Source organism: Megalobrama amblycephala, linkage group LG12 (genome assembly GCF_018812025.1).
Source record: "Megalobrama amblycephala isolate DHTTF-2021 linkage group LG12, ASM1881202v1, whole genome shotgun sequence".
NCBI classification, from domain to species: Eukaryota; Metazoa; Chordata; class Actinopteri; order Cypriniformes; family Xenocyprididae; genus Megalobrama; species Megalobrama amblycephala.
The window spans coordinates 10,244,549-10,260,846 of record NC_063055.1 but is presented as its reverse complement, the minus strand read 5'-3'; the positions used below and the strand labels follow the sequence as shown (position 1 = coordinate 10,260,846).

At 36.9% G+C, this 16,298-nt stretch overlaps 2 protein-coding genes across 3 annotated transcripts; both read right to left on the bottom strand.

Annotated features, from left to right (window-relative positions):
• Positions 1–64: 64 nt before the first annotated feature.
• On the bottom strand, positions 65–8,301 carry dnttip2 (deoxynucleotidyltransferase, terminal, interacting protein 2). 2 transcript variants are annotated; one of them, XM_048211487.1, is made up of 7 exons: positions 8,149–8,301; positions 3,192–5,089; positions 2,890–3,028; positions 2,670–2,765; positions 945–1,109; positions 599–708; positions 65–443 (listed from the first exon to the last, which is right to left on the bottom strand). In XM_048211487.1, the coding sequence occupies exons 1-7, from the start codon at positions 8,221–8,223 to the stop codon at positions 338–340; spliced, it is 2,589 nt and encodes an 862-aa protein (XP_048067444.1). In that variant the 5' UTR covers positions 8,224–8,301; the 3' UTR covers positions 65–337. The 2 variants fall into 2 exon arrangements, with proteins under 2 accessions (XP_048067444.1, XP_048067446.1); XM_048211489.1 differs by having other exon boundaries at positions 3,192–5,086; positions 8,149–8,284.
• Positions 8,302–8,477: 176 nt separating this feature from the next.
• gclm (glutamate-cysteine ligase, modifier subunit) lies at positions 8,478–16,213 on the bottom strand. Its single transcript, XM_048211496.1, has 7 exons — positions 15,919–16,213; positions 12,975–13,040; positions 12,334–12,418; positions 12,192–12,248; positions 9,986–10,188; positions 9,784–9,898; positions 8,478–9,652 (listed from the first exon to the last, which is right to left on the bottom strand). The coding sequence occupies exons 1-7, from the start codon at positions 16,039–16,041 to the stop codon at positions 9,480–9,482; spliced, it is 822 nt and encodes a 273-aa protein (XP_048067453.1). The 5' UTR covers positions 16,042–16,213; the 3' UTR covers positions 8,478–9,479.
• Between the last annotated feature and the right edge of the window lie 85 nt (positions 16,214–16,298).

Sequence of the window (16,298 nt, the reverse complement as noted above, 5' to 3'; positions counted from 1 at the left end):
ATATACTTTTTCTTAACTTTACTAATACTGTTATCATTATGAAAAAGTGAAAAACAGCAGGGCATTTGGTTTGGACCTGATTTATTGTGAATCCACAGTTGGAGAGCTGTAATCAATCAGTCTTTCAATCACAATTCATTTGAGGAAAAACCTTAAAAAGTATAAAATCACTTCTCTGTACAAGTTGCATGTTTTTAACTTACAAGGCAACTAAATATTTTTTTAATTTCAGTGGATTATTACAAATACTTTTAATCATTTATCGCATTTATAAAGGCTAACAAGTCCTGTTAAAAAAACAGATGAAAAAAAAAAAATTCAGATTTGCCTTGTGAAATTATTTATTCATTTTCTTTTTATGGAACTTGTGCTTTTTGTTCGTCTTGCCAGAGGCCTGTGCCGCCTTTTCTGTCATGATCTCTTGATATTTCCTTTTATTAAAGCTAAAAAGAGAAGAAAAGATGTGTTTTAGAACATGACAATTAATTTAAAAGAATACCTAGAACAATCAATAATAAAAGCCCATTGTTTTGAATATAAATAATTTATCACAATAGACTCCATATAAAGCTAATCAAACAAAGTTTCTTTAACTTACCTTCTAAACTCTGCATCAGCAAGAAGCTCCTCCACAATGGTCCTTTTCCTTTGTTTCTTGGGGATTCGTGAATTATAAAAGTCTACCGGGCTGTCAACCACTGTACCAACCTGAAACAAAAAGAGCTAAACTTTACTCAAAAGAATAGAACAATATGCCATTGTCTGCTTTCTTTGAACACGTACGCCTGTAGTTAATTACAATGTCTGTATTTTGATAACGCTACAATTCTCAAATTTTTGTTTGCACAAAGTTTTTTTTTTTTTTTTTTTTCGTCTTCGAAACAATGGCTTTTTGAAAAATTGTTTGAGGGGAAAAGTCTGCTGATAAAGACTTCCCAACCAACCTGAAAGTATTTGGGAAATCCTTCTCTGTCATTCTTCTTGTAGAAGCGCTTTGGGTCCATGGCTGAGCGCATCTGCAGTGCCTTGAGGTCATTTTTGAGCTCTTCTGTTAATTCAGGAGCTTTCATGTTGAACCAGCCATCGCCAGATGTCTTTTCTCTTTCCGCCTGGATACGACAAATAAGAGAAGTATATTGCTTATAAACAATGTGATCAAAGGCAGTTCAAAAGTTTGGGATCTATAGGATTTTCTTGATGTTTTTGGAAGTCTCGTACACTCGCCAAGGCTGCATTTAGTACATCAAAAATAAAGCAGAATTGTGAAATATAAGTTTACCATTCATATATTTTAAAGTACAAGTAATATAGAGCATCCATTACTCCAGTCTTCAGTCACATGAGCCTTCAAAAATCATTCTAATATGCTGATTTGGTGCTCAAGAAACGTTTCTTATTGTTGAAAAGAGTTGTGCTGCTTAACATTTTTGTGGAATAGAATTTAAATATAAATCTTTTGTAACATTATATGTCTTTCACTTTTAGTCAATTTTTATAATGTATTCTTGATGAATAAAAGTATTCTTTTTTTTTTTAGGAAAAAAAAAAAAAAAAAACCTGTACTGTCCCCAAACTTTTGATAAACAGTAAAAAAAAAAAAAAAAAAAAAAAAAAAAATTTTCAATAGCTATCCCTTCAAGGAAACACAAAATGTTAAAAGGTTAGTTCACCCAAAAATTAAAATTATGTCACTAATGACTCATGTCCCTCATGTCATTCCAAACCCGTAAGACCTCCGTTCATCTTCGGAACACAGTGCAAGATATTTTAGATTTAGTCCGAGAGCTTTCAGTCCCTCCATTGAAAATGTATGTGCAGTATACTGTCCATGTCCATAAAGGTAATAAAAACATCATCAAAGTAGTCCATGTGACATCAGTGGGTTAGTTAGAAGTTTTTGAAGCATCATATATAGATTTTGGTCCAAAAATAATAAAAAATGCGACTTTATTCAGCATTGTATTCTCTTCCGGAATCCTTTCCATTGAATTGATTCCACTGAATTGATTCCATTGAATTGATTTAATTGAATCCTTTCATCTGTCGGCGTTGGTAATGCACTTTTACGTCGTTGTTTTTGGCGATTAGGACATCCGCGACATGCACACTTACGCACCATTTAAAAAAATAGCTTGAATACAGCGTGCGTCTCCCTCAGACTGTAAACGAAACTCTGGCGCACCAGATAACACGTCAGCAGCGCGCTGCGGTTCACTGAACCCGAGTCGTGAACCCGGATGAACAACAGACCCGGAAGAGAATACAATGCTGAATAAAGTCGTAGTTTTTGTTATTTTTGGACCAAAATGTATTTTAGATGCTTCAAAAACTTCTAACTAACCCACTGATGTCACATGGACTACTTTGATGATGTTTTTATTTCCTTTATGGACATGGACAGTATACCACACATACATTTTCAATGGATGGAAAGAAAGCTCTTGGACTAAATCTAAAATATCTTAAACTGTGTTCCGAAGATGAACAGAGGTCTTACGGGTTTGGAACGACATGAGGGTGAGTCATTAATGACATAATTTTCATTTTTGGGTGAACTAACCCTTTAAAGGATTTGAATATTGGTAATAAATGTATCTATTTAAATGTTAGTCCAAATAAGTAAAACAGACAATAGGATCATCCATTTCTTCAAGAACTGGTCTGCTCACCTTGCGTTTGAGTTTAGCAGCATTCTTTGATTCCTTGTAAGGTGGCACAGCATCATTCTTCTCAAAATCCGGAACGATAACACTCTTCTTCAGCAACTACACAAATACATTTTTCATGAACCTTAGCTTCACTGAACAGTAACATCTGCACAAAATGCTTTGAAATGTCATCAAACATAGCCAATGATTCATTCAGAGTAATACAATTATTATTATTTACCTCATCCTGATTGTTCAGGTTCTTCTGGGTTTTTGAAATGTTGGTAAGATTCTTCGGCTTAATACCATCAAAACTGATGTACAAACCACCAAGTTCCTTCATTTTCAGACCTGTGTCAATGGAACTAGATAGTTGCATCCTGAGAGAGAGAGAAAAACAATGATGTTTTCAGACATAATATAATTTACACATTACATTTAAATATTTAATAAAGAGTTTTAAATATTTAGAAGCATATTCAAGAGGTTTCAGTATTTACAAGTGAATACTACCAATACAAAAAAGCAATAAAAATTACTTACAGAGGCTTTCTGGGAGTGAAGAGCACTTTTGAATCGGCATCTTCATCATCCTCTCCCTCTTCGTCAACAAAATCATCCTCATCCTCTTCCTCTGTTCGCTTGGCATCAACATAGTACTGTTCATCAGGCTGTCGTCCAGGTCTAGTGTCTATGACAAACAGTCCATTACCATGAGCCTCTGCTTCTGACATCACATGGTCTTCACTCTCCACATCTTCTTGTGAACATCCCTCCTCCTCTGAAGGCAGACCTTCATCAGCACTATCTTCATCCTCACTGCTGTCAAGTAAACTGATCATTTCTTTCTGGGGAGGAGGTTTCTTAGAAGTTTCCACTGTGGTGGTCAAATTTGCTCGAGTACGTGAGCTTGTAGAAGGGCCTTCAAGGTCAGAGTCGTCCTCAGTTGTCTTAACAGTGTCAGTAGCTTCCTCAGTAACTATTACACCTTTCTTCTCACACTCGACCATTTCCTCATGCTCCTCAACTACAACTGGTATAAGATCTTTTGGGGCGGCTTCTACCGTATCCTCCTTCACAGGTTCAGAACATCTCTGAGCATTATTTTCAATGGAAACATCACCAGGTTCTTCTCTATCTTCAGTTAGTGTAACAGAAGTTTCAGCCCCTGGTTCTTCCTGAGGCGTCAGAGTTGCGGTTCCATGGTCCTCCACTGGCTTGATGTCTTGCATGCTGCTCTGAGGTTCTAGCATCTCGATGGGCTCATCCTGATCAAGAACTATAGTGGTATCTTCAGCTTTCTCCTCAATCATGGTGCATTGTAGGGCTTCACTGGTGTCCGTGGTCATGGTGCTGTCCAGTTGATCTACTGTGTCTTCAGCCTTATCTCCATCAAGGACTGGAATAAGTTCATGCTCCTCACCCTCTTTCTGTTCCTCAGGCATGGCAGCAGCAGTGTCACCAACATCATTAGTCAATCTTGCTTTACTTCTTGTCCTGGTTACAGGAACCGCACGGGCACTACTGGCAGACCCGGTTCGGCTACTACAAGGAGTCCCTCTTCCTCTCTGAGGGCTTGGGCTCCCCTGAGAGGTGCAGACGTCAGTAGCTACCGATTCTGAATCGGATTCAGTTTTGAGTTTGGCTTGACGCCTTGTGGATCTCCAGGGACTCATGCTGGGACCGGACTTGCATCCATCAGAGTCGTATTCATCATCTTCAGCAGCTGTTTTGCGCCTACGATCTCTCAGCTTCCTGGGTACTGGAGAAGAAGGGGTGTCTGTGGTTTCCTCTAAGCTCAAAGGGATTGGCTCGATCACTTTTACTCTCGGGTTTCGTGCAGATCTGCGGACCACAGAGCCACGAAGGCCGGAAACACTGGAGGAGCATGAATCTGGATCAAATGGATCTGCTTCTGTTGTAGGAACAGCAGTCTTCCGATGGCTCCTCGTTATCCGATGAGTGTCCGTTACTTTTGTGACAGATACTGCAGAACTACAGGACTCGGCCCCTGAGGGATCATCATCGTCATCTACCTTTTCGGCATCCTTTGAGGCCGCTGAAGTCAGAACACATTTCCTCAGGCTGCGAGGGGCTCTACGAGAACGGGTCGCGGAAACTGTAGATGAGCAGGATTCGGCTTCAGATACCTCATCCTGTTCAGCGCGCTTCTCCCTGACCACAGTTCTCCGTCGGGTTCTAGGAGTTGCTTGTACATCAGAAACTACAGAGCAGCAAGATTCTGACTCAGACACATCAGCTTCATGGGTAGAGTCAGGCTGCTTTTTGTCAGCAAGGAGACGAGTGGATCTTCTCGTGTCTCGCTTGGGCGGACTTGCTGCTAAGGAAGAGGTGGTACTGTCGCCAGTAATTTCAGCTTGGTACTGGTTTTCCTCCATTAGCGTTCTGTGCCGTGTTCTTCTGGCCGAAAGAGAAGGCTGCTGTGAGAAGAACAAGAACATTTGCTTCAGATTATTTGATGATTTCTTATAAGAGTAATGTAATATTTACATATTTATATACACAAGTTTGAGTTGATATGCGCTAAAAGTCAAATATTTGGCTACACAACCAGTAAAAACTTTGGCTATGCCTATTCAATCTTTACTACTAATATTTATAAATTGTAGAATAATGGTCATGTATTCATCAAACATTATAAATTATACCTATTTATACGAAAAGGAATAAAGCAAATAGTCACTGCTTAGTGAGGGATTGACAATTGACTGTGGAGGATGTCAATTTAAGGTTAGTTTTGATGTTTTAATAATCATCTTTAGTAATATTCACACAAAATGCAAGTTTTATTGTTGCATTTCCCACCAACACAGAAATGCCTCTTAAGACAGAAATTTGAGCATGGAACCTAACAACATGGCAACTACTGCAGTATTGAGTGAAATATATAAAAAGACGTGTGAATATGAAGAGTTTATTTGCAAAAACCGATAAACGCCACGTTTAAAAAAATGAACTGACTGCTGTGCGTTTTTCTTAAAGGTGCCCTAGATTATTTTTTAAAGATGTAATATAAGTCTAAGGTGTCCCCTGAATGTGTCTGTGAAGTTTCAGCTCAAAATACCCCATAGATTTTTTTTTATTAATTTTTTTAACTGCCTATTTTGGGGCATCGTTATAAACGCGCCGATTTTATGCTGCGGCCCCTTTAAATCCCGTGCTCTCCGCCCACAGAGCTCGCGCTTGCCTTGAACAGTGCATAAACAAAGTTTACACAGCTAATATAACCCTCAAAATGGATCTTTACAAAGTGTCCGTCATGCATACGTCGGATTATGTGAGTATTGTATACTGTTATATTGTTTACTTCTGATTCTGAATGAGTTTGATAGTGTTCCGTGGCTAACGGCTAATGCTACACTGTTGGAGAGATTTATAAAGAATTAAGTTGTGTTTATGAATTATACAGACTGCAAGTGTTTAAAAATGAAAATAGCGACGGCTCTTGTCTCCGTGAATACAGTAATAAACGATGGTAACTTTAACCACATTTAACAGTACATTAGCAACATGCTAATGAAACATTTAGAAAGACAGTTTACAAATATCACTAAAAATATCATGTTATCATGGATCATGTCAGTTATTATTGCTCCATCTGCCATTTTTCGCTAGACAGAGCAGTTTGGCGACACCGGTGGTGAGATGAGGGACTGAAGGCAGATGAAGGAAAACCACTTTAAATCCTCATTATGAGTCATAATCATAAATACAGTGCATGTTCACAATAACAGTTTAAATATATAAAAGAATGATTTAAACTTGCATGGAAACTCACGTTTTCATTTTGATATATACACATTTACATTATTATTACACTTTCAGTCATTAAGCAGAAGTTAAACAAAAATTATATGAATTTAGATAGTGGATGTGCTACTTTTGATTACTTTTCCAGTGACACGCTGTTTTAATGACAGCGAGGAGTGATAGGCACACAATAATTCCTCTTTAAACTAAACTGCAGATGTTATGACAAAATATTTTAGCAAGAACGACGATCAGTGATGCACACTTACTTCGATATTATGGAAGACACTGCTTTTTCCAGTTTAAATAGGTCCAAAGATAATATCTTACTGTACAACAGCAGCTGCACGGAGGTGTGAAGGCATCTTCAAACAATTACCACTGTAGTATTTGAAGGATATCATTTGAGGAAAACAGTAAGATTTGCACGTTTCCTTTTTAAAATACTTTGTCAGTGACGCGCCGAGACAGACAATTGTATTTACACTGGAATAAATAAGTAGGCCGATCTGGTTCCACTAAAAATAGCCTATAAACATCCTAATGCAGTATTGCAGACATGTGCATCTCCACACTACGCACAATCTTCCACTGACTGGGATTTATAAAGGATTTGTGCGCAGGTTCTGGCGTATGCATGGTAAAATAAATCAGATTTTATAAATCAGATTTTTTTTTTTTTGTGCGTACGCAGAATCTAGCTTTTGCGCATACGTACACTTTTAGGATGAAATCTACGCACAGTTTTATAAATGAGGCCCCTGATCCCTAAATACGTTTTGTCAAAAAAAAAAAAAAAAAAAAAAAAAAAAAAAAAAAGTATTGTCCACTATCAAGGCATCGCGAGTTCACGTTTTACAGCAGAAACCGACACAACCCGATACGTCCGTTTTAGTGAATCAGGTTAGGTGACAAGGCTGCTAGTCACTTAGAAACGACGCACTAGCTGAGGAGAGTCTCGTCAAAGCTGACTAAAAGTGAACGAGGCTTTATAATTTCGTTTTACATACTGAAACCCTGTTTGTCCTTTTGAGTTTGTGCGTGAGTGTGCGTGTACACGTGTGTTTGAAATGCAATTAAAGTTACTTGGTTTTGTTTAACTCAAAACATGAAATGTGGAGTTATCATCTTTTGCACAAAAAAAAAAAAAAAAAAAAAAACTGTTGGAGTTATCCGCTTTTGCTAAAAAGACAAACTTTTGATATATAATAAACATACTTTTAATTAACTATTTATTTACTTATTTATTTTTTTGTTATTATTAAAACAACCCAACTGCAGTTTGATTGATAATACTTGGAATACACACACACACACACACAAAAAAAACATGATTTATGAGAATTAATAAAACGGAGTTATCGGTTTTTGCTAATTAAGTCTTCATATATAGGAGATAAAATGTACTTATATACTGTATAACAATTATATAACAGGAACACCACACGTGGCGAATTATGTCCCATCTGCAGATCAAGGCTACTACTGATAGAGTATGACTTAATAGTTTAGTCGAGGAAGAAGGCAAAACAAACTATACGAACGGACAACATTTTATATTTGACTGTAAACGTGATTTAGGAGCATCGCAAGTTTTCCACAGCTGCTCAGACATATGGACACATGCGGCAATTTATTTTTGCATTAAAGTACATACAACACTACAATTACAACCACACACTGAGAACATATTGACTAAATGGCTAAACTAGTTAGGTACCCTACATACCGTGGCTCCAGAGTTTTCATCGCTACTATTTTTCACAGGGGAGCCCACGCTCGTTCCTCTCCTGGTGGCCACCATCTTGCCACTGATGATGCTGTGTGAACTTCCGCCTGCGAGACGCGTCCTCTCTATGCGCAGACCGGACTAATCGATGCAAGAACGCGTGGATGAGAGGTAGTGGGTGAGCTGCAAGTAATGATATGGATCCGTGTCTTGGTTTTACCTTCTAACCTTCATAGACACTATTGAGATTCATTCACACACTATAATAAAAAGATCTAAATGTCAAAACGTGATCCAAAAAATCTAAATGAAAACACAAAGCCGGTCCGTTCATTTTCAATTCCGAAGTTTATAAACCAAATGTAATGTTTAACACACAATATGGGATTTGAAAATAGTAATTACATGTATAGTACATGAAAAAACTCCCTATACGATTGGATCCAACAGGAATTGTCATTACAAAGAATAAATAACACAATTAAAAATATATATTCTGACTATCCGTTAGAGACTGGAACTATAATCATTATTTTCCTTCAAATGTGGAATTTTCCAGTGTTTATATACAATGAATTAATGCCGTTCATGCCATGCATGTTAACAGCATCCCATACAGTTACATATTGGAACATTTCTTTGATCTCAGATAAGCAAAGCACTTAGTTTACAAAGGGATGCAAAAGAGACAGAATCATCCATTGACAACAGGCAACAACTATTGAACATTCCAAGCAAAGCATCGGTCAAAATAAAATTACACAAACTTAAAATGCCAGCAAGACTTAAAATTTGACATTAAAAATTTAAATAAAAAACCTAAAACTATGTGGCCCACTCTTTAAAAAAAAATGTGGTAAACAATTTTAAATAAAACAGAAAAATACAGGTGTATTTTTTGAAAACCAGGACTGTAAATCTGTCCCTCTGCCCATGTACTTAAATGTATAGGCCTAATTAACAAACCTTAACAACCTTAACAAATTAACAACATTTTGGCATTTGAAGCACCTTAATCTGCCATCCCATCACCCATTATTTTATATTTAATTTTTACCCTTTGGATAAATATTGAGAATTCAACCAGGCCAAGTCAGGAAAAAGAGGCACTTTGCATTTATCTACAAGAACCGATAGCTGTCGAAATATTCCTAATCATGAGGAAAAACCAGTTAAGAGGGTCGAGTGAATTATTGTTCCTTTGAAAATTCAAATTCTCTTTAGTGTGTTGAGAAACACCCTGTAAAATATGCATCAATGATTTAATAGCTCCCTAAATTAAGTGGAATAAATTTCAGGAAACCAAAAAAAACCTGTTCAAACAGGACATGTTAATGGTCGCTGCCCTTTTTAGCATGAACAATGTAGCCTTTTGCTTTTATGATGCCTCTGCTCTTGACGATGATGGAGTAACGTAAGACCCACTCCAACCTCCAGTCGGCCACCTGCAGGTCCTTACTGCTCCCCTGTACTGCTTCCTGGAAGCCTGCAGCACTGATAAGCTCTAGACACAAAAAAGAAAGATTGGCAACATCAGATTTCCTGCGCTTGTTGCTCATGCTAATTCATAATTACATGGCAGAGCTAGTTGATGCCTGCAGTCATTGGCTCAGTGACTCAGCACTAAATACACACCTTTGGGGTCATTGTGCGTTAGCAACTGTATGTCGAACTCTTTAGCAAACGCAGTGAGGTCTGGAGGCATCACACAGCACGAGGCCAGATTCACCTGATTACTGCTTGGCTTAATCTGCATAGCATGAAAAAGTAAAAAAAAAAAATCACTTTTTGAATCTATTGTAAATTATTTATCAAAAAATGCACATGTATAGCTGACCTGAGCCCAGTTATAGAGCTGCTCTAGAAGAGTTTTGTCCAAGTCTGACGTGCCGATGGCAGCGATTTTCTGGCTTTGCACGAGACTCTCCAGCTCTTCCCACAGCGGCTGCAGGTGGGTCAGCATCTGCGCCTCGCCCTCGGGGAGAGGAGGCGGAGCAATGATCACAGAGTCCAGCTGAGATACGCCTAACGAAAGACAAGCTGAACAACACAGAGCGGGATTATTGTCAAATTATCTGAAATAATTTTTTTTTTAAATAAATTAATACTTATTCAGCATGGATGCATGAAATTCATCAAAAGTGACAGTAAAGACTTTAACACTGTTACTTTTTTTTTTTTTTTTTTTTACTTTTTTTAACTTTCTATTCATCAAAGAATCTTGAAAAAAATTGTAACGGTTTCCACAAAAAAAAAAAAAAAAAAAAAAAATTATATATATATATATATATTATATAGCAGCAAAACTGTTTTCTTGAGCAGCAAATCAGCATATTAGTATGATTTAATATGCAGGATCATGTGAAGGATCAAGACTGGAGTAATGATGCTGAAAATTCATTTACACTTTAAAATATATTAAATGCCTTCATTTTCACAATATTACTGTTTTACTGTATTTTTGATCAAATAAATGCAGCCTTGGTAAATATGAGAGAGACTTCTTTCAAAAATTGTTAGTGTCTACATTGACTAATTGGCTTGATCAAAAATACTGAAATTTAAGCACATTTGAATGAGATGCCACTTGTTAAATAAAGACTGGCATTATTGATCCATTTATTGCTAAACTTCTCAAATTAGTCACATCATGAGGAAGTTGCTGATTTCACAAGTGGGGAGTCTTAGGTGAAAGAATTTATTATTTAAAAGAAAATAATTTAAAAAAAAACAACTTTAATTATTAAATAATTTATAATCATAATTAAGAGGCAGACAGGGGTCATAAAATAAATTATAAATTAATAATTTTGCATGATTATAAGTGGACCTCAGGGAAAGAAAAAATAATATGACCCCCTTTAAGTATTTGTTTGGAGACTACTAATTTTCTCTTTAAGTGCCCCTATTATGCTTAAAGGTTCCTAATTCTGTTTTGAAGGTCTCCTACAATAGGTTTACATGCATCCCAGATAAAAAAATAAAAAAAACTTGAATTTTCTCATAATATACATTGCACAGCACCTCATTTCTCAGAGTCTGAAAACTGCTTGTTCAAAGACTCAGTCTCTCTAAATCCCTCCTTTCCGAGAGCATACTCTGCTCTGATTGGCCCAGTCTGATATGATTGGCCTACCGCTTGCAGTGCATGTCGGAAATAAAACAGCTAGTACCATATCTGAATTTCAGATCCAGAGGCTTCCTCAGCGCTTGATACACAGTAATATGAACAGTAACAACAGCGTTGGTATTTGAAAGTGCAGTCAATGTGGATTCTCAGCACTGAAAACAGCATCTTCTCAACAACACGACAACACAAACCAAACTCTTCTGGGCCTCAGTTACAACTACAGTGTTTGAGGGTGGGTCAAAGTAGATGTTCACGGGCAGCCAATGAAGAGCATAGGCTGGCATTATGCAAATTTGTTACATTATTATTACATAGCAATTCCAGTCTCACTTCCTGTTACATACCTGACGACTCATTTTGGCAGTTCAGAATCAATTATTTCTCTTAGGAAGAAATAACTTTACTTGTTGTGCAAGCATAAGCATAATAGGGGCATTTTAAGTTTTCATACAGTCTTTTCACATTTTTCTTTTCACACTTTTCTTCCACATGTACACTGCAGGTCTTGATGCCCAATTCAGATTCATTGACTATATCATTTTTTTATTATTATTATTTTTTTTTTAAATGACCAGCTTACATCTTTTCAATGTGAACCATATCCGAAATCTGCATTTACACTATACACTTGGCAAAACAACCCATGGTAGACATACTGACCAGGAAAAGCATAGGCCGAAAAGAAAGTAAAAACAATGTGATTTGGAATGGACACAGATGAAATGATAATACAAGCTTTTGCTTTCCATATAATTTTTAAAGGTCAGCAAAACATTGGTCTCATGTAATGTGGCCTTAGAGACTTAAACGTCAGTTAGATTAGCGTAAGAAATCCACCCTTGGCCATGATCAGTTTTACCCATCAAACATATGAATAGTAAGTGTATAGTTCATCATATTAAGTAGAACTTACCCATGTCTACTGCACTTCTAATGGACGAGCGGTGCGCCTCAGTGAGAAAAAGCTTGACTGTAAAGACATGTAAACATATTTACTAACATGCACAGGCACTGCAACAGCGACACTGAGCACACTAAGGATCAGTAATCCTCACCGGACACCTTCAGCTCCTCTCTCTCCTCTGGGGTGATGGCCTCTGTGTTTTCTGGAATGGTGCAGTCCAAAACACTAGGAAGCTCCTGAGGAGGAAAAACAGCGGTTACTGATTTGCACAACCATGCTACCATGGAAAGTATCCAGTCACTTACTGGATTATGCATTATAGTTGCATAATTTTCCTCCCCGGTCACTTTACGTTGCATTTAAAAACATTAGACACCTTGTTAATGGACTGCATGAAAGGAATGCATCAATAAGCCTTAGCTTTTGTGTGCTAAGACCTTTACTCTCCACTCACTGAGCTGAGGGAGGCAGATCCGCTGACAATGGCAGAATAAGCCAGAGCAGAGGCACACCGGCCCCATGCTATGAACAATCACCATAACAACTGTCTTTTCATCCCAGTGCCTATATATTCTTTCACGGTGCTAAGAGACAGACGTTTTGCTTTCTCACAATCCACAGAGTGCTCAATTGTTTATGTTCAGTGAGTCTGACAACATTTTGGCTACTACTTCATGCAGCTGAATTCTTTAATATGTCAAAGATGACATATGTTTAGTTTAAAATGGCTTGTTTACAAGTTCTCAAGCTTTCATTTTTCACTTTCACAATTAGTGTCATGCAAGGTCTTACTGAGTCAAGTGATGACGGCATTGCGGCAAACCACTCGCTTAGTGTGCCTTGGATGCAGTCTTGAAGCTGTGGATTGAGTCAGAAAACATTGAAACATGTTAACTAAGGACAAACCAAATATTACGAAACATAAAAAAACAACATCTTGGCAACTTCCCTTCCCAAATCATTTCTCAATATTTGAGAAAAGACATTTACTATTACATTACTTAGCTCTAATGTTCAGTGAGTTTGAAATCATTGGGCGTTTCTCCAAACACATACTAAGTTTTGGCCCTGAAGGCTTTTGGCATAATATGACTTATTTGCTAATAGTGATATTTATGGAAGAGGATTAGGGCCAAGCAATAATAAAAAAATAAAACCATCTCGAGATTAAAGTTGTTAAATTTCGAGAAAAAAGTCGAGATAAAATGTTGAGAATAAACTCGTTAAATTACGAGAAAAAAGTCGAGATAAAACATTGAGAATAAAGTCATTAAAGGGATAGTTCACCCAAAAATGAAAATGTGATGTTTATCTGCTTACCCCCAGCGCATCCAAGATGTAGGTGACTTTGTTTCTTCAGTAGAACACAAATGATGATTTTTAACTCCAACTGTTGCCGTCTGTCAGTCAAATAATGCTAGTGGATGGGAACTTCTACTATAAGAGTAAATAAAACTTGCTTAGACAAGTCCAAATTAAACCCTGCGGCTCGTGACGACACATGGATGTCCTAAGACACGAAACGATCGGTTTGTGCGAGAAACCGAACAGTATTTATATCATTTTTTAACTCTAATACACCACTATGTCCAACCGCGTGCAGCACTCGTTAGTAAGGTCTGATCGCGCTCTGACAACGGCAGTGATGTCTCGCTCTCATTGAAGTATATGCACGAGACATCACTGCCGCTGTCAGAGCGCGATCAGACCAAACGAATCGAGTGATGAATGCAGTTGGACATAGTGGTGTATTAGAGGTAAAAAATGATATAAATACTGTTCGGTTTTTCACACAAACCGATCGTTTCGTGTCTTAGGACATCAATGTGTCGTCACGAGCCGCAGGGTTTAATTTGGATTTGTCTATGCAAGTTTTATTTACTGTTATTGTAGAAGTTCCCATCCACTAGCATTATTTGACTGACAGACGGCAGCGGTTGGAGTTAAAAATCATCATTTGTGTTCTACTGAAGAAACAAAGTCACCTACACCTTGGATGCGCTGGGGGTAAGCAGATAAACATCACATTTTCATTTTTGGGTGAACTATCCCTTTAAATTGCGAGAAAAAAGTTATTAAATTAGAGAACAAATTCATTAAATTATGAGAAAAATGTCGTTAAATTTTGAGAAAAAAGTCGAGATAAAATGTTGAGAATAAAGTCATTAAATTAACGAATTTATTTTCGTAATTTAACGACTTTTTTCTTGTAATTTAATGAGTTTATTCTGGTAATTTAATGACTTTATTCTCAACATTTTATCTCGACTTTTCTCGAAATTTAATGAGTTTGTTCTCGTAATTTAACGACTTTTTTCTCGTAATTTAATGATTTTATTCTCAACATTTTATCTCGACTTTTTTCTCGAGTTTTTTCTCGTAATTTAACATCTTTAATTTCGAGATGGTTTTATTTTTTTTATTATTGCTTGGCCCTAATCCTCTTCCGTAGATATTTCATGATGGTTTTCATATTTTAAACAATAATAATAAGTAAAGTAATTAAGTATATATATATATATATATATATATATATATATATATATATATATATATATATATATATATATATAAAATTAAGACAATATATTTGGTCAAAAAAATTCTATAAGAAGGAATTCGTATTTTCATCAACTCTGACATCAATATATCGTGAACATATTTCTTACAAATCTTACAAAATCACATATGCGTGTTTAAACATTACTAATCCACCTGTGTGGGCTTGAAGAATAAGCCCATAAGAATCATTTTTATGATGGGAATTCAAAGAGGGTTTGGCCAGTATATAAAAATGCATAGTCATTCATTTGTCTGTCAACTGTTGAGATTATAAGACATGATTCTGAATATCTATATAAGCATGACATTGCATCATCCTTCATTCCAGCATGTTGGGTCAGGTCAGGTCGCATAATATGTAAACCTTCTCATAATACACACACACACATATTATATATTATACACCTTCTCTAATATACACACACACACATATATAAATATATATATAGACATACACACAAAAAAATTAACAGTACACTGAAAGATGCCAAAAACACGATCATTTGAATTTACATGCAACAACAGTAAGATGCATAGCAATGGCTTAAGCCACATTTTGCATAGTTTCATGTCATGAGCAGCACGAGGCAAACTAGTCAGTGACGTCATTAATGGAAGTAGACCACACATCATATCTTTCCCCCAGGATTCGTTCTTGTGAGCCGATTCTTTTAATAATTCCATTGAACATTTGCAAAGCTTCTGACTGTAGGTGGGTGTCATGTTGGAGCCATATATAAAGAAACAAATCACCATTTTTTTCGAGCAGGTATAAAAAAATATATGGAGGAAAAGTAAAATTAGGTAAGTTTTAAATTTAAATTAAGTAAAATTAAAATTAATGACAGAATCCAACTACAAAACAAGTGTACAGAAAATACAAATGACATAGCTAAACTACCCATAATTTAGAATATATATATTGACGACTTAAATGAATCCGGTGAATGATCCGGTTCGGTGAAATGAACCGTCCGAAGGAGCCGATGAACAAAAAAAGAATCGAACTTCCCAACACCAACGAAGACCTTATAAACATAAATAATGGGGGTGACCTGGGGTGACCGTGGTTAAACTCATTCACCCAACAACATCACTCTACAAAATATGCTAGGCTTGTGCTACCAAGGTGAACCAAGATGCACTACAAGCACTGCAAACCCATGTCACATACCTCCTCACTAGGCGGCGAAGCCGGACATTTCTTAAGTCGACTGCGGTTTACTAAATTTCCCGTGTGAAGCTTCAGGGTTGTTGCGTGATTAAAAAGCCGTTTCGCGTTTACATGAGACTCCATTACTCCGTGAAAATCGGTGACTGGAAATAAGTGTTGTCTTTACGTAACTATTAACCGTAAAATGCCCTCGGCTACCTTGTTTCCTTCTCTCTCTCGCATACACTAAACAGTGTAGTATGTATGACTTTGCACTTGTAGTTCATTCAAGTAGAGAGGAGGTTAGAGCAGAGAGACTCACGCCCACAATGAGAATATGGATGAGTTGCGCTGGAAAACCTGGTGAGGATCAACCAGGAGGTGGATTGGAAGAGTCATTT